At 44.8% G+C, this 21,066-nt stretch overlaps 3 protein-coding genes across 4 annotated transcripts in view; 1 reads left to right on the top strand and 2 right to left on the bottom strand.

The window, feature by feature from the left end:
* The window catches only part of LOC145354757 (uncharacterized), a 112,530-nt gene that overhangs the window by 20,013 nt on the left and 71,451 nt on the right, over window positions 1–21,066 (bottom strand). The gene's annotated exons all lie outside the window — the stretch shown is intronic.
* LOC145354780 (uncharacterized) overlaps window positions 1–21,066 on the top strand; it is a 113,475-nt gene that overhangs the window by 42,851 nt on the left and 49,558 nt on the right. The window lies entirely within an intron of this gene.
* Window positions 1–21,066, bottom strand: part of LOC145354761 (uncharacterized) — a 69,431-nt gene that overhangs the window by 21,583 nt on the left and 26,782 nt on the right. The window contains exons 1-2 of one of the 2 annotated variants that reach the window (XM_080206234.1): window positions 9,603–9,689; window positions 8,587–9,267 (exon numbers count right to left, since the gene is read on the bottom strand). In XM_080206234.1, coding sequence (XP_080062360.1) covers window positions 8,587–8,913 — 327 coding nt within the window. In that variant the 5' untranslated portion in view covers window positions 8,914–9,267; window positions 9,603–9,689. Of the gene's footprint in view, window positions 1–4,885; window positions 9,268–9,602; window positions 9,690–21,066 lie in introns of those variants that run through there. The other variant, XM_080206233.1, reaches the window with a different exon arrangement.

The raw sequence follows: 21,066 nt of genomic DNA, 5'->3' as shown, positions 1-21,066 counted from the left end.
CCTCTTGGGATTTTCTTTAACCTTACCTGCCAGAACCATATCATACTCTCTGTTTGCCCTCCTGATTTCCCTCTTACGTGTTCTCTTACACTTTTTATAGTTAGAGGGATTCACTTGTCCCCGGTTGCCTAAACCTTCTTCTTCCTTCTTTTTCCAGGGAATGTCTCTCGTCAGCCAGGGATCCGTAAACTTCCCTTCATCCTAACAGGAATGTACTGGGCCTGGATTCTTGATATCAGACTTTTAAAAGCTTCCCATTTGCCAATCATTACTTTCCATTCAAAGAGACTCAGTGAATTACCACCTGCTAGGTTCTGGGACTCATAATGTTAAAACGGCAGCGTGGGCTCATTGGGCCTGTTTCCCGTGCTGTGTTGTTCTTTGTTCTGCCTAATGAATACAAAATTGGCCCCGCTCCAGTTCAGGGCATTAACCTGTGGGATCATCCTGCCTTTTTCCATAACTACTTTAACATGAACAGTGTTCTGGTCACGGGACACAAAGACACTTCAGTCACTTGCCCTACCTCATTTTTTAATAGTCTGACAGAAAGTGAAGGAATTAATAATAAAAAATAAGGGACTGGCAGATGAATTGAGCAGATATTTTGCCTCGGTCTTCACAATAGAGAATACAGGTAACAACTCAGAAACAGGTGTAAATCACAAAACACAAGTGTGGGACGCACTCTGAAAAATCACAATTCCCCAGGAACTGGTACTCAGCAAACTGCTGGAGCTACAGCTGATGAGTCCTCGGGTTCTGCTGGACTTCATTCTAGTGTCTTAACTGAAGTGAGAAGTAGAATTCTATTTTCTAAAATTCCCCATTGAGAATTGGATAAAGGGGAACCAGTGGATGTGCTGTACTTAGATTTCCAGAAGGAATTTAAGAAGATGTCACGTCAAAGCTTAATGCAGCAAATAAAAGTTCATGCTGCGGGGATAACATGGATAGAAGATAGCTAACAGGGATCAGCGGGCATAAATGGTTCACTTTTTAATTGGAGAGACAGAGAGAGAGAGACCTGGGCCAATCTTTCCAGAGTCTGCTCCCTCCCTGGATTCACTTCCTTTCCCTTCAGTTGCTGCAAGTCCCCAGTTTCCCCCCAGAATGAGGAAAGAAATGGAAAGGGGGAGTAAAGGAGGTGTTTTTCTCACAGATGTGGGAGACAGGAGGAAGATTTAATCTGTCTGAAGCTCAGTCTTTAGTCACAGAAAGCCAGCACTCTGGCTGGAAGAGCAGAGAACCTTCTGGATCTCCAGATCTTTCCATTGGTAAAAAATTGCAGCATGCTGCTGTGCAGAGGGACCTGGGTGTCCTAGTGCAGGAATCACAAAGAGTTGGTTTGCAGGTAATTACGCAAATGGAATTTTGTCCTTCATTGCTAGAGGGATGGAGTTTAAAAACAGCGAGGTTATGTTGCAGCTGTATAAGGTGCTGGTGAGGCCACACCTGGAGTACTGTGTGCAGTTTTGGTCTCCTTACTTGAGAAAGGATATCCTGGCACTGGAGGGGGTGCAGAGGAGATTCACTGGGTTGATTCTGGAGTTGAGAGGGTTGGCTTATGGGGCTATACTCATTGGAATTCAGAAGAATGAGGGGAGATCTTATAGAAACATATAAGATTATGAAGGGAATAGAAAAGATAGAATTATGGAAGTTGTTTCCACTGGCGGGTGAAACTAGAACTAGGGGGCATGGCCTCAAAAATAAGAGGAGCAGGTTCAGGACTGAGTTGAGGAGGAACTTCTTCACACAAAGGGTTATGAATCTGTGGAATTCCCTGCCCAGTTGAGGCTCCCTCACTGAATGTTTTTAAGGCAAGGATAGATACATTTTTGAACAGTAAAGGAATTAAGGGTTACGGTGAGCAGGTGGGTAAGTGGAGCTGAGTCCACAAGAAGATCAGCCATGATCTTATTGAATGGCGGAGCAGGCTCGAGAGGCCAGATGGTCCATTCCTGCTCCTAGTTCTTCAGTTCTTATTGGCCGGATATACAAAGAACAAAAACAGCCTGGGAAACAGGCCCTTCGGCCCAACGAGCCCACACCACCATTTTAACATTACCAGTCCCCCCCTCCACCCATGGCCCTTATCTATGCTTATGGCATTCCACATTGAGGGAAAACTAATTTCGGGACAATTTATTACTTCCAGTCAGCCTAACAGCACATCTTTGGGGTGTGGGAGGGAACCGGAGCACCCGGAGAAAACCCACGCAAGCACGGGGAGAATGCGCAAACTCCCACAGACACCGGCCCAAATCCATGTGTCTGCACAGCAATCAGTGATAGTCACTGAGCTGTCGTCTTGCCCAGTATCTGGTCCAGTTTAAGCACACACTAACGACATGAAGCACTAGGCCAATCTCGAACATTCAAGAGCAGCCCCAGTACGACCCATCACGTGTATGCCCCTCGTTGGACAACAAGGCAGACTGACTTAAAACCTGTGAATTAAGAGAGAAAAACATTATTATCATACCACATCCTTTTACATTCCCAGGGACGTCCCAATGCTAATGAACCTTATTTAAAACAATCTCCTATATCCTTCCATCTCCAACCCAGTCATGTGCCTGTCTAAGTAACTCTTAAACAACTCCAGCGTGCCTGCCTCCACCACCTTACTTGGCAGAGCATTCCATACCCCCACTACCCTCTGTGTGAAACATCTCCCTCTAATATCCGTGTTATACCTCTCCCCCCTCACCCTAAGCCCGTGGCCCCTCGTACTGTGTGTCTCTAACATAGGAAGTAGCTTACCTCTGTTTACTCTATCTATACCCTTCATAATCTTACATACCTCTATTAGATCTCCCCTCAGTCGCCGTCTTTCAAGGGAAAACAGCCCCAATTTCTTCAATCTTTCCTCATAACCCAGTCCTTCCATACCAGGCAGCATCCTGGTAAACTTCCTCTGCACTCTCTCCAGGGTCTCCACGTCCTTCCGGTAGTAAGGTGACCAGAACTGGACGCAGTACTCCAAATGCGTCCTAACCAACGTTCTATACAACTGCAACATTAGACTCCAGCTCTTATACTCTATACCCCTTCCTATAAAGGCTAACATACCATAGGCTTTCTTCACAATCTTCTCCACTTGTACTGCCACCTTCAAAGACTTGTGCACTTGCACCCCCAGGTCTTGCTGCGTTTCTATACTCATATGTGAGAGGCTGTGAGTTGGAAGTGTGCATTGGGGTAATGCGCGTGTGCGGGTGAGTGGGGGATGGGGGAACTGGGACAAAGTGGCACGGTAGCGCAGTGGTTAGCCGTGCTGCTTCACAGCTCCAGGGTCCCGGGTTCGATTCCCGGCTCGGGTCACTATCTGTGTGGAGTTTGCACATTCTCCCCGTGTCTGCGTAGGTTTGCTCCGGTTTCCTCCCACAGTCCAAAGATGTGCAGGTTAGGTTGATTGGCCACGCTAAATTGCCCCTTAGTGTCCAGGGATGTGTAGATTAGAGGGATTAGTGGGTATGATATGAGGGTAGGGCCTGGGTAGGATTGTGTTCGGTGCAGACTCGATGGGCCGAAGGGTCTCTTTCTGCACTGTAGGGTTCTATGATTCAATGACCATGGTTGTCTGGGTCTTCCAGCCTTTCCCACTGGAAAACAACTTTGCCAAATGCTCATCTGGACTCAAAACATCAGCTCTTTTCTCTCCTTCCAGACCCGCTGAGATTTTCCAGTATTTTTCTCTTTTGGTTTCGGCATGGCTGAATCTTTTAATTTAAACAATTCACAAATGCAACCCAAAATACATTACAATTTCCAGTCCAAAGTATTACAACCAAACCACACTATAGTTTCATTGTAACAAATATATCAACACCAACTTAATAGAAACACAACATCCACCACTGATATACATTATAATTTATCTGTAACTTTGAGGTTTTGCCTTCTGGGGACTAGATATGAACTTTCAGGGCTACAAAACAAATCCATCCAAATATATTTCAATCCAAACACTTTATAATTTCACAATAGTAAATATATAAAGAACCTAACATAAACACACAATCAACAGTCAGCATGCATCTTTATAAGACCCTTGTTGCAACTTTATAAGACCCTTGTCAGGCCCCACTTGGAGTACTGTGCGCAGTTCTGGTCGCCTCACTACAGGAAGGATGTGGAAGCTATTGAAAGGGTACAGAGGAGATTTACAAGGATGTTGCCTGGACTGGGAGGCATGCCTTATGAAGATAGGTTGAGGGAGCTGGGACTCTTCTCCCTGGAGAGACGAAGGTTGAGAGGCGACCTGACAGAGGTTTATAAAATGTTGAGAGGAATAGATAGGGTGGATTCTCAGAGGCTATTTCCCCAGGTTGAAATGGTCGCTACGAGAGGACACAGATTTAAGGTGCGGGGAGGCAAGTACTGAAGTGATGTCAGGGGTAAGTTTTTCACTCAGAGGGTGGTGAGTGAATGGAATCGGCTGCCGTCAGTGGTGGTGGAGGCGAACTCGCTGGGGTCTTTTAAAAGACTTCTGGATGAGTATATGGGATCTAATGGGATTGGGGGTTATAGATAGGTCTATGGATTGGTAGGTGTTGATGTGATCGGCGCAACTCGTGGGCCGAAGGGCCTGTTTGTGCTGTAGTGTTCTATGTTCTATCATGAGCTGTCTGCGATCAAGCGTTCTAAAGTTACAATCAACTCATGACTGCAAGCCACTAAGTTAATATTAACAAAGTACCAAAAGCTATTACGGCATTCTGAAGACAGTAACAAACAGCTCCCTTTCAATAAGAATGGAGACCATTGTGCGCTATCTGCAGGCGTGTTTATTTATTTAACTATTTATTTACATAATAAATTTTTTAAAAAAACATTTAAATAAAAATAATAAAATAATAAAATATGTATCCTTCAATCAATATCACTCACTAAAAACACATCATCCGCTCATTATCACATTGCTTTTTGTGGGATCTTGCTGTGTGTAAATTGGCTGCTGCGTTTCCCACATTACAACACGTTAAAAGTACTTCATTGACTGTGTAGCTGTTTGGGAGGTTCTCTGCTTGTGAAAGGCGCTATAGAAATGCAGGTGTTTAAATTGAAGATTTCTGTTCTCTGATCTTGTTGCTGGAACTGAATTGATTTCAGCCACTCCCCCTCCCAACTTACCGTTTAATAAACTCACTTTGGTTCAGACAAGACTTTAACCGATTTAAGGCAAAGGCAGAATTCTCTGGATGGTAGTAAGTTTATTCAATGAAAAAGGTTGACTGAACAAGGTTAAGACATTGACTTTTACACTTCATGCGGGTGATCAGTCTGTAGAAGTGTAACCCTCTCTGGTTCCTTCTTTGACCGGAATTCCCTTGGAACTCAGCCTCGGGAGTCTCCAGTACTCGGTTAGCAAGGGAGACCTTCAGAACCTCGACTTTTATCCCCAGTGTGACCATTACCTCACGTCAGAGTTGGGTCTGTTGTAACATGACAGTTGGTCAATTTGGTCACTAGATTAATTTAATTGGATCCCCAATTACTGACACCACCTTCTCCCATTATCTTAGACAGGAATACAATCGAACTGTTCTGTACTATCCCTCTATCTAATTCTATACACACATTTATTCACGCATTTTCAAATGTTGAGACTAATCAGAGCTTGAAGATCTCTCTTGCCAATACATTTATCTTCATTACACATTCTTTACATACACAGCAATTAAACTTTTACATTTTTAACAGCAAATAAAACTCAGTCTTTTACTATAACTACTGATTTAGTACTGATTCATTAATTGTAACTCAATTAAAGTTCACTACTTATTCAACCCCCTGTAACTGACTGGTGGTTAATTCATACAGAAATCTTTACCATTTATACAAGATTAACTCGTTCAGAAAGGAGCACACAGGATGCTGCAAATACTCAGCAGGGCAGAATCTATGAGGAGAGGAAGCAGAGAGTCAAAGGACTCAAAACATTAACTCTTTCCCTCCTAATCGTTGCTGCCAATGCTGCTGAGTTTCCCCAGCATCCTCTGCTCATTTCAAATTCCAGCATTCACAGTGTTTTGCTGATTTTACACTTCTTAAAAAGACAGTTTGTTATAGAGTTATACAGTGCAGAAAAGGGTCTTTGGCCCATCGAGTCTGCACCAACAATAACTAAAGGAGCGCTCATCCCTTTTTCCTGCATTTGCCCCATATCCTTGTAGCAAATAAAAGCTTTCTTTTTTTCTCATCTTCAGATTGAACACTGAGCTCTATCTTGGCAGAATATGAGATCCTGTAACTTCTCGAAATTAGAAAATAATTTAAGTTTTCAAACAGTTTCTGCTGGCTCTGCAGTTTATTCAAACATTTACATTGAGATAATGTTATTTCTTTCAAATATAATCTCCCCTTTACAATAGGATTATCTATTACATCAATTCACTAATAATAAATTAATCAAGGTCGATTACTGAATAATCTTTAGCTTCAGGACTGGCTTTTAACACAAGATCAATACACAGTTAATACTGAAAAGTTACAGAATGCGAAATGGCTGCAGGGAACCACATGTTTGAAGTTAAAAAGGCTTCCTTGATCCTGTTACAGTGAATATGTGATGCAAGTGACTTAATAAATTTGATTCCCCATGCATAGTTTCTTACTTTGGGCGGCACGGTAGCACAGTGGTTAGCACTGCTGCTTCACAGCTCCAGGGTCCTGGGTTCGATTCCCGGCTCGGGTCACTGTCTGTGTGTGGAGTTTGCACATTCTCCTCGTGTCTGCGTGGGTTTCCTCCGGGTGCTCCGGTTTCCTCCCACAGTCCAAAGATGTGCGGGTTAGGTTGATTGGCTATGCTAAAAAAAAATTGCCCCTTAGTGTCCAGGGATGTGTAGGTTAGAGGAATTAGTGGGTATAATATGTAGGGATATGGGGGTAGGGCCTGGGTGGGATTGTGTTCAGTGCAGACTCGATGGGCTGAAGGGCCTCTTTCTGCACTGTAGGGTTCTATGATCTAATGATCTTCTACATTACAACACTTCAAAAGTACTTCATTAAAACTCTGTTGGAGATCCAGTGGATGTGAGGGGTGCTTTAGAAATGCAGTTCTGTTCGAATTGATTGCAAACTAGGACATATTATACTGAATGTCCTCACCAAATTCACTGATAAAGGTTGAGTCCCAGTTTTATTCAATAACCATGTTCCTGACACCATTTTGAACACCCTGTGAAACTCCCGCCACACAGTCCAGAATTATTTGTTTTAAAGCACAGCGAGTTGTTGTCATTTGGAATTCACTGCGTGTCAAAGGTGCAGGAAGCTGATTGGACCACATCTTCCAAAAGGAAATGCGACACATTTTTGAAAAGAAAATGAAATAGTCCAACAACGGGTTTAAATAAGTGCAAAGAGCTGGCAGAGATAAAATGGGCCAAATGGACTCATTCTGTGCTCGTGGAGTGAGTGGTGATGATCTGGAGCCCACTTCCTTCAAGAGGAACAGAAGCAGAGATGATGGAAGTTTTCATCGGGAAAATGGAAATAAACCCACAGGAATACGGGATAGAACGGGGCAATGGTTAGACCTACAGAGAGCCAGCATGGATTCAATAGGCTGAAGGCCACGTAACTGATCCTAATTCCTGTCTGATCTAAAGCGAGAAATCTCAGCTGCTCCAGTCTCTCCAACTCACTGAAATCTCTCATCCCTGGAGCCATTCTCGTAAATCTCCTCTGCACCCTCTCTAAGAACTTCACATCTTTCCTAAAGTGTGAGACCCATATATAGGGTTCCATTCCAGAGGGATAGAATTGAAAAGCAGGGAGGTTGTGTCCAACTTGTTTGGAACCAGGTTCAGACTGCACTGGGAGCACCGTCAACATTTATGATCTCCGTTTAGAAAAAGGAAATCGAGGCCCTGGAGAAGGAGAAACAAAGATTCACGAGAATAATCCCAGAACTGAGAGCATTTCACCCTCAGGAAAGGCTGGGGCTGCTTTTCTCTGGAAAAGAGAAGACTGAAGGGTGAGCTGAGGATATCTTTAAGATTATGAAGGGGTTCAATAATCCAATAGGGATTTCAGGAGAAACCTCTTTACCCAGCGAGTGGTGAGAATGTGGAACTCACTCCCACAGCGAGTGGTTGAGGTGAACAGCGGGAATACATTGAAGGGAAAGTTAGATACATACATGAGGGAGAAAGGAACAGAAGGATTTGCTGATGGGGGGAGATGAAGAGGGGTGGGTGGAGGCTCATGTGGAGCATAAATACTGACACAGACCAACTGAGCCAACTGGTCTGGCCCTGTGCTGGAGACTCAATGGAACAGAGACAAATGTATTTATTTTAGATCTACCTGTAGTGGTGGGAAAAACACTATTTAAAACCCAGGATGGAATAAATGTTCATCAGCTTTTTTCTATTTCAGTGGAAATGTGCTCTCCCAGGCTCAAAGAGCATCAGCCCACTGGAAGCAAAGTTGTGAGACCGGCCAGTCCAGCAAAAAGAAACCTTTTGACCCTCCCACTTCACCCACTGTCAGAACGAACATGGTTCTGTCCTGCATGTGATTAGCAGCAGCAATAACAGCAGAATCCAACCTCGGGAATTGGTTGTGAACTTGCTGATGTGTCTGCATGTTCGATAATTGAGTGAATGCCTTCCCACAATCAGAGCAGGTGAACGGCCTCTCCCCGGTGTGAACTCGCTGGTGTCTCTGCAGAGTGGATAACTGAGTGAATCTCTTCCCACAATCAGAGCAGGTAAACGGTCTCTCCCCGGTGTGAACTCGCTGGTGTCTCAGCAGGTGGGACGAACAGGTGAATCCCTTTCCACACACACGGCAGATGAACGGTCTCTCTCCAGTGTGAATGCGTCGATGAATTTCAAGCTGAGATGGGACTCTGAATCCCTTCCCACAGTCCTCACATTTCCATGGTTTCTCCATAGTTTGTTTTTGAAAGTTAAAAGTGATGCTGGTGTTCTTATGACTCTCCAGGTTGGATGATCAGTTTGAGCCTTGTCCACAGACAGAATACGGGTATGGTCAGTACATTAGAACACTCTCACCCGTGTGTGTGTGTGTGTGTGTGTGTGTGTGTGTGTATATGTGCGTGCCTCGGTGCTTTTCCAGTCACATTGATACTTAAAGCCTTCTGAAGCAGACAGAACAGAGAAATGTATTCTCTGTTCAGATTCAAAGGTTAATAATATTCATGTCATTATGAACTGAGTGACTATCAGATGTTGATGTGGTGTTTGGTTTGAGATTTCTGTCTGTAAATCCTCACCTTCTGATAGCCTATAAAAGGAATTTACAAAAATCACCACTGTCAGTACAGGAAAAAGAAATCAGAACAATTTGTAGTTTTATATGGAATATTATTTTCTCTCCAAAAGCTGTAAATCTCCATCCCACACACTCTCCCTCCATTCTCACTCTGCTGGATCTAATATTCACCCTCCCAATTCTCCTGAAGGTGCTGATTGAGGCTGATTGACAGATCCATGCTCAATGTTTCCTGTCCTGGACACAGAGAGCTGAGAATCTCCATGCAGGCTGCCAGACAGATCTCTGTCTCTATGAATGGATTAACAATTTTCCCCCAGAATGAGATAAGGAAGTGTTTTACTTACAGATGTTGGCCTCTTTTAAGGTCAAACCAAATACTCACAGATGTGGGAGACAGTCTCAGTCGGTCTGAAGGTCAATCTTCATTCACACAAAGCCCTCGCTCTGATTGGCTGGAGGACCAGAGTACTTCCGGTCCTCCAATTTTTTCCATTGGCCAACATTACAGCCGGGAGGGTGGGCACGTTCCTGCACATGCGCAGCGGGCCCTCTCCCTTGGACATGCGCAGTCCCGGGCCGGGGGGGGAGAGCGGCTTCTCGCTCTGGGCGGAGCGGCCAGCAGGTTGCCCTGGAAACCTTTGCTCCAAGAGGGGGGAGGAGGGCGAAGAGGGTGGGGGCGGGGCTCCCGGGTCCGGGCGCCGGGCCTGCGCACTGGAACCCGGAGACGTCACCGCGGAGCAGATTGATTCCGATTGGCTGATTCGGGCTTGTGAGGTCACAACGCGGAAGTGGTCAATGAGCTTCAGGTTAAACCTTCCTCCTCTGAGCAACTTCTGGGAGGGAATCAGTGTCTCCCCCTTTCCATTTCTATTCTCATTCTGGGGGGAAACTGGGGACTTGCAGCAACTGAAGGGAAAGGAAGTGAATCCAGGGAGGGAGCAGACTCTGGAAAGATTGGCCCAGGTCTCTCTCTCTCTCTTAAAGACATTGACATCCTTTACTCCCTCAGCCTGACACATTTATCTGTCTGGATAAAAGGATGGGCTCTTTCCTAATGTCCACAATTAAAGGGCTGGTTTCCCCAGGAGAGAGCTGATATGTAAGGAGATAGTAAATTAATATTGTGCACCTTCATGATTTAGATGTGTCAGACTTATGATCAGTAATTTCACAGCTGTCACCAAAATCGATGGTGTGTTAAATTGTCATGATGTGGAGATGCTGGCGCGGAACTGGGGTGGTCATGGTAAGAAGTCTCACAATGCCACCATGTTGAAGTCCAGTAGGTTTATTTGGTATCATAAGAACATAACATAAGAACATAAGAAATAGGAGCAGGAGTAGGCCAACTAGCCCTTCGAGCCTGCCCCGCCATTCAATAAGATCATGGCTGATCTGTCGTGGCTCAGTTCCACATTCCCGCCCTCTCCCCATAACCCTTAATCCCCTCTCTCATCAAAAACCCATCAACCCGCGTCTTAAATATATTTAGCGAGGTAGCCTCCACCACTTCAACGGGCAGAGAATTCCAGAGATTCACCACCCTTTGAGTGAAGAAGTTCCTCCTCAACTCCGTTCTAAACCGCCCCCCCTTTATCTTGAGGCTATGCCCCCTAGTCCTACTATGCTTTCTGAGCGGGAAGAGTCTCTCCACCTCTATCCTATCCATCCCATTCATCATCTTATACGTCTCAATGAGATCTCCCCTCATTCTTCTAAACTCTAACGAGTACAAGCCTAATCTATGTTCACAAGCTTTCAGAGCATTGCTCCTTCATCAGGTGAGTTGAGACTTATTACTGTGATAGATAGTGAGCAGCAAAGCCTTAGATTACAGGAGGGTATACATGGGCTGGATAGATGCACAGAGCAATGCCAATGGAATTTAACTCTGGAAAGTATGAGGTAATTATTTTAGGAGGACTAACGAGAGAAGGGAATATACAATGAATGGTCAGACCCTAGCAAGTAAAGAGGACCAGAAGAGTTTTGGAGTGTATGCCCTTTGGACCCTGAAGACAGCAAGACTGATAGATGAATTGGTTAAGAAGGGATTTGGGATACTTCTTTCTATTGGCTGAGGCATAGAATATAAGAACAAGAAGGTTATGATGGAGTTATACAAAATGTATATAGCTTGATCTGATTTATTACTGTCACATGTATTAGTATACGGTGAAAAGTGTTGTTTCTTGCTATACAGATAAAGCATACCATTCATAGAGAAGGAAATGAAAGAGTGCAGAACGTAGTATAACAGTTAGGGTGTAGAGAAAGATCAACTTAATGCAAGGTCGGTATATTCAAAAGTCTGATGCCAGCAGGGAAGAAGCCATTCTTGAGTCGGTTGGTATGTGACCTCAGACTTTTGTATCTTTTTCCCGACGGAAGGTCAAAGGGAGAATGTCAGGGGTGCGTGGGGTCCTTAGTTATACTGGCTGTTTTACTGAGGTAGCAGGAAGTGTAAACAGAATCAATAGATGGCAGGCTGGTTTGTGTGATGGATTGGGTTTTTGTAGTTTCTTGCGGCCTTAGGCAGAGCCATACCAAACTGTGATACGACCAGAAAGAATGCTTTCCATGGTGCATCTGGTAAGAGTTGTAGCTAAATTTCCTTAGTCTTCAGAGAAAGTAGAGGCGTTGGTGGGGCTTTCTTAACTATAGTGTTGGTGATCTGGACACCTAAAAACCTGAAGCTTTTGACCGTTTCCATTTCATCCTCATTGGTGTAGACAGGGTCATACCCTCCACTACATTTCCTGAAGTTGATGACAATCTCCTTTGTTTTATTGACATTGAGGGAGAGATTATTGTTGCCACATCAGTTCACCAGATTCTGTATTTCATTCCTGTACTCTGACCCACAACGATGGTGTACTCTGATCTTTGAGATCCAACCCACTATAATGGTGTCACCAATAAACTTGAAAATCGAATTGGAGGGCAATTTGGCCACACAGTCATAGGTGTATAAGGAGCGTAGTCGGGGGCTGAGAACACAGCCTTGTGGAGCACCAGTGTTGAGGATGATCGTGGAGGAGGTGTTGTTGCCTGTCCTTACTGATTGTGGTCTGTGAGTTCGGAAGTTCAGGATCCAGTCGCAGAGGGAGGAGCCGAGGCCCCAGGCCATGGAGTTTGGAGATGAGTTTTGTGGGAATAATGGCGTTGAAGGCTGAGCTGGAGTCAATAAATAGGAGTCTGACAGATGTGTCCTTGTTATCCGAGTGTTCTAGGGTTGAGTGCAGGGCCAGGGAGATGGCATCTGCTGTGGACCTGTTGCTGCTAGAGTACTGTGTGCAAATCGGGTCACCACATGAGAGGAAGGATGTGATTGAACAAGAGAGAGCGCAGAGGAGACTTGCCAGGAGTGATTGCCTTTGCTGGACTTGGCTGGCTAAGTAACTTTTGAGTTGCTTAAGAGTTACTTAGACAGGCACATGAGTGGGTTGGAGATGGGAGGATATAGGAGACTGTTTTAAATAAGGTTCATTAGCATTGGGACGTCCCTGGTAATGTATAAGGATGAGGAATGATACTAATGTTTTTCTCCTTTAATCCACAGGTTTTAAGTCGGTCCGCCTTGTTGTCCAACGAGGGGCATACACGCGATGGGTCGTACTTGGGCTGCTCTTGGATATTCGAGATTGGCCTAGTGCTTCATGTCGTTAGTGTGTGCCTAAACTGGACAAGATACTGGGCAAGATGACAGCTCAGTGACTATCACTGTTTGCTGCGCAGACACATGGATTTGGGCCGGTGTCTGTGGGAGTTTGCGCATTCTCCCCGTGCTTGCGTGGGTTTTCTCCGGGTGCTCCGGTTTCCTCCCACACCCCAAAGATGTGCTGTTAGGCTGATTGGAGGTAATAAATTGTCCCTAAATTAGTTTCCCTCAATGTGGAATGCCATAAGCATAGATAAGGGTCATGGGTGGAGGGGGGGGACTGGTAATGTTAAAATGGTGGCGCGGGCTCGTTGGGCCGAAGGGCCTGTTTCCCGGGCTGTTTTTGTTCTTTGTTGTTCTTTGGAGTGTTTCATTTATGAAGAGAAAATGGCCAGGCCGGAGTTGCTCATCATGGAGCACAGAAGACTTAGGGAGAGATCTGAGTGAGGTGGACAAAATTATCACGACATCGATAGGAAGAAACTTTTCCCTTAGTAGATGGGTTCATAACCAGTGGACAAAAATTTAAGGTAAGGGGCAGGAAACAGAGGGGATTTGAGGGAAAAATATTTTCACCTGGAAGCTAGTGGGAATCTGGAACTCTCTGCCTGAAAGGTTAGCAGAGGTGACAAACTTCACAACATTTGGATGAGTCATTGAAACTTGATAGTATACCAGGCAGTGGAGCAAGTGCTGGAAAATGGGATTGAAATGGAAAAGTGCTCAATAGGCGACACAGACACGATGGGCCGAAGGGCCATTTGCAGTTTTGGGAGGAATTTTGCTGTGTAAAATTGTATGAGTTTATGAAGATCGAGATGTGTCTAGTGTTTGTATATGGCACAGATTAGATAGATTATTCATAGCTTTGTAATAAAGTACATTTTATTGTCTTTTTCTCGTCATGGCCATTACAACACAGAAGGAGTCCTCTCAGCAACTCAAGTCCAATGCTGACTCAGTAATTCATTCAGTCTGGAGTGACTCCCATTCTGTAATCCTGCAGCACCCATACAAATTCATTTCGAAATTATTTATCATCTCGACTCAGTTACTCTCATAGGGCAGCAAGTTCAAGATCATCATCGATCACAGTCGTCTATAGCTTAACCATTTGGAGCTATCCTATCATTAAACACATATTTAATCCAGTCATAGAGACAGAGATCTGTCTGGCAGCCTGCATGGAGATTCTCAGCTCTCTGTGTCCAGGATAAGACAGTCAGGAGTCTCACAACACCAGCGTAAAGTCCAACAGGTGTTTTATTATTATCATTATTATTAATGGGTTTATTATCAAATAAACTGGTTGGACTTTAACCTGGTGTTGTGAGACTTTTTACTGTGTCCAGGACAGGAAGCAGTGAGCATGGATCTGTCAATCAGCACCTTCAGGAGAATTGGGAGGGTGAATATTAGATACAGCAGAGTGAGAATGGAGGGAGAGTGTGTGGGATGGAGATTTACAGCTTTTGGAGAATGAGAGAGGAAAGAATGTTCCATAGAAACTAGGATTGTCTGTTCTGAATTTCTATGCTGTACTGACAGTGATCATTTTTGTAAATTCCTTTCAGGATGTCAGAAGGTGAGGATTTACAGATGGAAATTTCAACTCAAACATCACATCAACATCTGACCATCACTCAATTCATTGGGACCTGATTATCATCGGGCTTTCAATCTAGAAGGAGGAATGTTTCTCTGTTCTGTCTGCTTCAGAAGACTTTAAACATCAGTGTGACTGGAAAAGCACCGAGACTCACACCCGAGTGAGAGTGTTCCAGTGCAGTGAGTGTGGAAAGAGCTTTAACCAGTTACACAGCCTGAAAATACATCACAGCATTCACAGCGGGGAGAGACTGTACCCGGGTTCTGTGTGAGATTTAACTGATTGTTTAACCTGGAGAGTCACCATGGAGAAACCCTGGAAATGTGGAGACTGTGGGAAGGGATTCAAAGCCCCATCTGTGCTGGAAATACATCGCCGCAGCCACAGCAGAGAGAGGCCGTTCACCTGCTCCGTGTGCGGGAAGGGATTCACTCAGTCATCCAACCTGCTGACACACAAAGCCACTCACACCCAGGAGAGACCCTTTAAATGCTCTGACTGTGGACGTGGATTCAAAAGCTCTCGGGAACTGATGATCCACCAGCGCACTCACACCGAGGAGCGACCGTTCAGCTGCTCTCACTGCACAAAAAGGTTTAGAAGGTCATCCCACCTATGCAGACACCAGTGAGTTCACACTGGGCAGAGACCATTCACCTGCTCTCAGTGTGAGAAGGGATTTATTCAGTCATGCAGCCTGCTGGCACACCAGCGAGTTCACAAGTGATTCCAGGGGTTAGATTCTGCTGCTGTTAATCACATCCAGGACTGAACCATGTTCATTCTGACAGCGGGTGAAGTGGGAGGGTTTCTTTCTGCTGGACTGGCCCGTCTCACCACTTTGCCTCCAGTGGGCTGCTGCTCTTTGAGCCTGGGAGAGCACATTTCCACTGAAATAAAATCATTGTTATTTACAGCATGGAAACAGGACCTTCAGTCCAACTTGAAAGTTAAACGTTTATTTATTAGTCACAAGTAGGACTTTAACACTGCAATGAAGTTACTGTGAAATTCCCCTACATTTGTTCGGATCAATGCAGCTAACCAGCACGTCTTTCAGATTGTGGGAGGAAACCAAAGCACCCGGGGGAAACCCATGTAGACATGAGGAGAATGTGCAAACTCCACACAGTCCGTGACCCGAGCCAGGAATTGAACCTGGCTCCTTGGTGCTGTGAGGCAGCAGTGGTAACCACTGTGCCATCATGCTGTTCAGTCTTTAACCACTAAGCTCGTCCCAATTTATGGGGAGGCGATGGCCTCGTGGTATTATCACTTGAGTATAAACCCGGATAATGTTCTGGGGACCTGGGTTCAAATCCCACCACAGCAGATGGTGGAATTTGAATTCAATTTAAAAAAATCTGGATTTATTTACTGATGATCATGAAACCATTGCTGATTGTTGGAAAAATCCATCTGGTTCACTAATGTCCTATAGAGAAGGAAATCTGCCATCCTTACCTGATCTGGCCTACATGAGACTCCAGTAGTCCGCAATGTGGTTGACTCTGAATTGCCCTCTGAGACAGCATAGCCATCCACTCAGTTGTAGCAGTCTTAACAAAGAAATAAAACCAGACAGACCACATCCGCACTGACCTAGAGACCGGTAAAGACAATGGCAAAACAAAGCCCATTGCATTATCACCTGCAAGTTTCCTTCCAAACCATTCACCATCCTAACTCAGAATTATATTTGCTATTCTTTTGCAGTCACTGGGTTAAAATCCTGGAATTCCCTCCCCTAATCGCATTGTGGGTCAACACACAGCACACGGACTGCAGCGATTCAAGGAGGCAGCTCACCACCACCTTCTCAAGGGCAATCAGGGATGGGCAATAAATGCTGGCCAGCCAGCGACACCCATGTCCCATGGATGAATAAAAAAAAAGACAATAAGAGACAAACTAAATTCTTTTTGAACAAAAGAGCATAGAGAAGCCATTCTGCTTCTGAGCTTGAGTGAGGCAGCAGCAAGCTAATCAGGGTTTGGAATGACATTGGTCCATGGTTGGTGAGACCGGTGCAGTCTCTTAAACTGATAAGAGTGGTCAGATTCAGGCAGGAGAATGACTCCTCTTACCAATTAGAACATGCAGGGGTTAGAAAATATCCTTAAATAAACTAGATTTATGTAGTTAGGTTTCCTAATAATGAGGGAAGAATTTTCAGGTACAATGGACCAATGATTTCCTAATCCTGTTGACGGGTAAAGTGTTATTACCTTAGCCAATAATGTGTAATATTGTAATTGGACCCTCCAGTTTGGGTGACAGGGTGGGCGGGAAATCAAAGAGTTCAGAAGAGTATATCAGTCTCATGTACTGTTATGCCAGAGATGATCATCAGTATTCACTGACTGTTTTCTCTCCTAATGCATACATTAGCAATAAACTAAACTTTTCTTTGATCTTTTAACTATGTACTGTCTTTCGTGGTCTCTGCATCGGTTGAGTGAGTTCAGCTGAGTGCCCAAAGGGGGACTCTCTGGAAAATTCCACTTACAATCTGGCACCGGTGTCCAGTGATGTGTTCCTAAAAGGTGGATGAGTACATTTCTTTAAATACCACCCAGTAGTTAGGCATGACGTGTCTGGCACCGAAAGTTGCAAGTTGAGTATCTTGGACTGGGGAAGAGGTGTGAAAACAGTACATAGGTAAAGAACTCATGTGGGTAGAAAGGGCATTTGCAGAGAAGCTATGCTTAACGTAGTGGGAAGTCTGACCACACCAGGTTTAAGTCCAACTGAAGATGTTTGACAAGGTGCTGCATAAAAGACTGATCCAGAAGATGAGATCATACAGGATTGGGGATAGAGTACTAGATTGGATTGCGGATTGGCTGACTGACAGGAAGTAGAGGGTTGGAACAAATGGATCCTTCTCTGGATGATAACTATTGAAGTGTTGCAGGGGTCAGTCCTCAAACCTCAGCGACTTACAATTCATATAAATGATGTGCAAACAGGCACACAGAGTGCAACAGCAAAATTTGTGATGTGAGTGACCACAGTGGAGGAAGGCATGGTGACACAGTGGTTAGCACTGCTATCTGACAGCACCAGCGACACAGGTTCAATTCTGGCCGTGGGTCACTGTCTGTTTGCACACCCTCCACATGTCTGCATGGGTTTCCTGCGGGTTTTCAGTTTCCTCCCACCAAGGATATGAGAGTTAGGTTGATTGGCCATGCTAAATTTTCCCCAGTGTCAGGGCGATTAGCAGGATTATGGGAATAGGGCCTGGGTGGGACTGTATTCAGTACAGACTCGATAGCCGAATGGCCTCATTGTGTACTGTAGGGATCCTACGATGAAGGAGAAGCGGTTTGAAAGCTCATGGTTCCAAATAACCGGTCGGACTTTAACCTGGTATTGTGAGACGTTTTACTGTTCCCACAGTCCAACACCAGCATCTCCACATCATGTACATCACCAGAATCTTGTCCTGGGCCCCCCACCATGCTAACACTATAGTTAAGAAAACCCACCAACACTCAGCAGACTAAGGAAATCTGGCACGTCAGATTTCCTTCAGATGCCACAGTACTTTAATCTTCAGATGCTATGACTGTCAGCAACTTTTACAGATGCACCATAGAAAGCATTCCTCCTGGTTGTATCACAGCTTGGTATGGGCTCCTGTTCTGGCCAAGACCGCAAAAAAATACAAAGGGTCATGAACTTAGCGCAGTTCATCTAGCAAGCCAGACTCCTGTCTGTTAACTCTGTCTACACTTGCTGCTGCCTTGGCAAAGCAGCCAACATAATTAAGGACCCCACGCATCCCAGATATAATCTCTTCCACCTTCTTCCATCAAGAAAAAAGATACAAAAGTCTGAGGTCACGTACCAACCACTTGAAAACAGCGTCTTCCCTGCTGCCATCAGACTTTTGAATGGACCCATCTTGCATTAACTTGATCTTTCTCTATACCCCAGCTATGACTGTAACACTGCATTCTGCACTCTCTCCTTCCCTATGCATTGTCTGTATAGCAAGCAAGAAACAATTTCTTTTACTGAATACTAATGCATGTGACAATAATAAATCAAATCAAATACTCACTGAAATTTAGAAGGATGAGAGGGGATCTGATTAAGGTATATTAAAAAACTAAAAGGGATTGCTAAAGTAAATGTAGACCAAATGTTTCCCCTTTGGGTGAAATCTCAAATAAGAGGTCACAGTTATAGGTTGAGAGATGGTAAATTTAAAACTGAGATGAGGAGGAACTACTTCACGTACAGAGTGGTGAATTAGTGAAATTCACTGTCCCGTAGCACACTGGAGTTTGAACCATTAAATGATTTCAAGAAGGAGAAAGATGTATTTCTGATTTTAAAAAGAGTTCAAGGGAGGTGCCAGAGGACTGAAGAACAGCTAATGTGGCCGCACTATTTAAGAAAGTTTGTAGAGACAAGCCTGGAGGGTGGTGACTAGGGGATTTTCACAGTAACTTCATTGCAGTGTTAATGTAAACCTAATTGTGACTAATAAGTTAACTTTGATAATGGAATGTTAGTGTGATAGAATACTGATGTTTAAAGTTTAAAATCCTGGTTTGCTGCTGTAAGCACTGTCAACTATTGTCCTTGATGGTCCAGAATATCTCCAGGAGAATGAATGGAGACTTGTCCAAATTCAGATAACAAAGGTCCTGAACATTCCCATTGTTCTGCCCCATGGAACAATTTACATAAATGGTTAAATCCAATAAAATTAACCCAGTCACAAAAATGACCAACTTGTAATTACAACAGGTCTGATTTGAGACAAGATAATGTTAATTCTAGGGGAATTTTGTAGTAACTTCAGTGCAGTGTTAATGTAAGCCTTACTTGAGACTAATAAATAAACTTTAAAAGTGGGATTTGTGAGTGATTTGGGGCTTTGCAATTTGGACTCTCGTTGTGGAGGTACTGAGTTCCCCCGGGGCAGGATTTTGGGGAATGGCTGTTCGTTCAGGAACCTGAGAAAGTTTCACGTTTGTACTTGGGGTGGTCACCCAATTGAGGTGATGGAAGTCACTCATATATTTCATCAGTTTTCCTTTTCATTTAAATAAACATTGAGATTAATTGTTTTCTCAGAGTCCTGTCCTGTCAGAGGTTAAATCTCTTCCAAATTAAAATTCTTTCAAGAGTCAGTTTGGAACTGAGTAACTGGCACCTGCAACCAAATTAAACCGAGGAGATATATTAATTCTATGCCCTTTTCATACTAACAGAGGGTGTCTAAAGACTTCAAGAAAGATTCACAATGATGATACCAGAACTGAGAATGTTTAAGTTACAGGCTAGATTAAACACGCTGGGGGTATTTTCTCCAGGAAAGAGAAGGCTGAAGACTGACCTGATAGAGACTTTAATGGGTCTGATAAGGTTGACGTGATTAGGTCATTACTGTGATAACAGGATAGAAATCCGGAACTGACAATTCTAGTTATCACAGAAAAACCTTCTCCCTTTCAAACCATAAATCACTGTTCCACCGCCCCCCCCCCTCCCCCACCTCCTCCGACATACAAAGAACAAAGAACAACACAGCACAGGAAACAGGCCCTTCAGCCCAACGAGCCCGTGCCGCCATCTTAACAAAGCATTTTTCCTACACCTCCCTTGACCCGTGTCTATGCTTATGGTACCCCCATTGGAAACCAGATTCAGGGGAGAATAATTTAGGGACAATTTGTTACACCAATCAACCTAAGAGCGCATCTTTGGGGTGTGGGAGGAAACCGGAGCACCCGGAGGAAACCCACGCAACCACAGGGAGAATGCGCAAACTCCACCCACACCAACCCAAATCCATGTATCTGCACAGCAAATAGTGATAGTCACTGAGCTGTTGTGGTGCCCATCTGCTGGTCCAGCTTTAAGTGTACACAAATGATGCGAAGTACTAGGCCACTCTCGAAACATCCAAGAGCAGCCAATGCACGACCCACCGTGTGCATTCCCCTCGTTAGACAACAAGGTGGATCGACACACCTGCGGAGTAAAAGAGACAAAACTCCCTCATACACACTCCCTCCTCCCTATTGACTGTATCACCAACTCATGCTCCTATCCTCCTGCTTTTCCCCCAGTTCTCCTCCCCTGAAGGTGCTGACTCTGGGCTTCAGTTTCACACTTACCTATTGCCCTCCCCAATATGTCAACCAGGTGTCTAAATCTTTCCGCCTGAAGCGAACAAGCTGTTTTGCTAAGGGGCCACCCCAATCCAATCCAGTGACTCCCCACATGTACTTTGTGTCAGGGTGAGATCACTGCGCCCCACCCCCTCCCTCCCACCCCAATCCTCACTCTCCATCTCAATCCCAGGAGGTGGGCGGCTGGGCTCCGGATGGCGGCCGCGGCTCCCACAATCCCCCGCGATGGGGAAAACGCTCCATCGGCCGCGGGGGGCCGGCGGCCCGGGAGTGCGCATGTCCAAGGGAGGGGGAAGCTGCGCACGCGCGGGGGAGAGCCCGCCCTCTGTGACCTGCATGTTGAAGTGTTGACCAATGGGATGAGTCGGAGAACCGGAAGG

This window comes from Carcharhinus amblyrhynchos, chromosome 18 (assembly GCF_965287045.1).
Source record: "Carcharhinus amblyrhynchos chromosome 18, sCarAmb.v2.hapA, whole genome shotgun sequence".
In the NCBI taxonomy this organism is placed as follows: Eukaryota; Metazoa; Chordata; class Chondrichthyes; order Carcharhiniformes; family Carcharhinidae; genus Carcharhinus; species Carcharhinus amblyrhynchos.
This window is presented reverse-complemented; position numbering and strand designations above follow the sequence as displayed.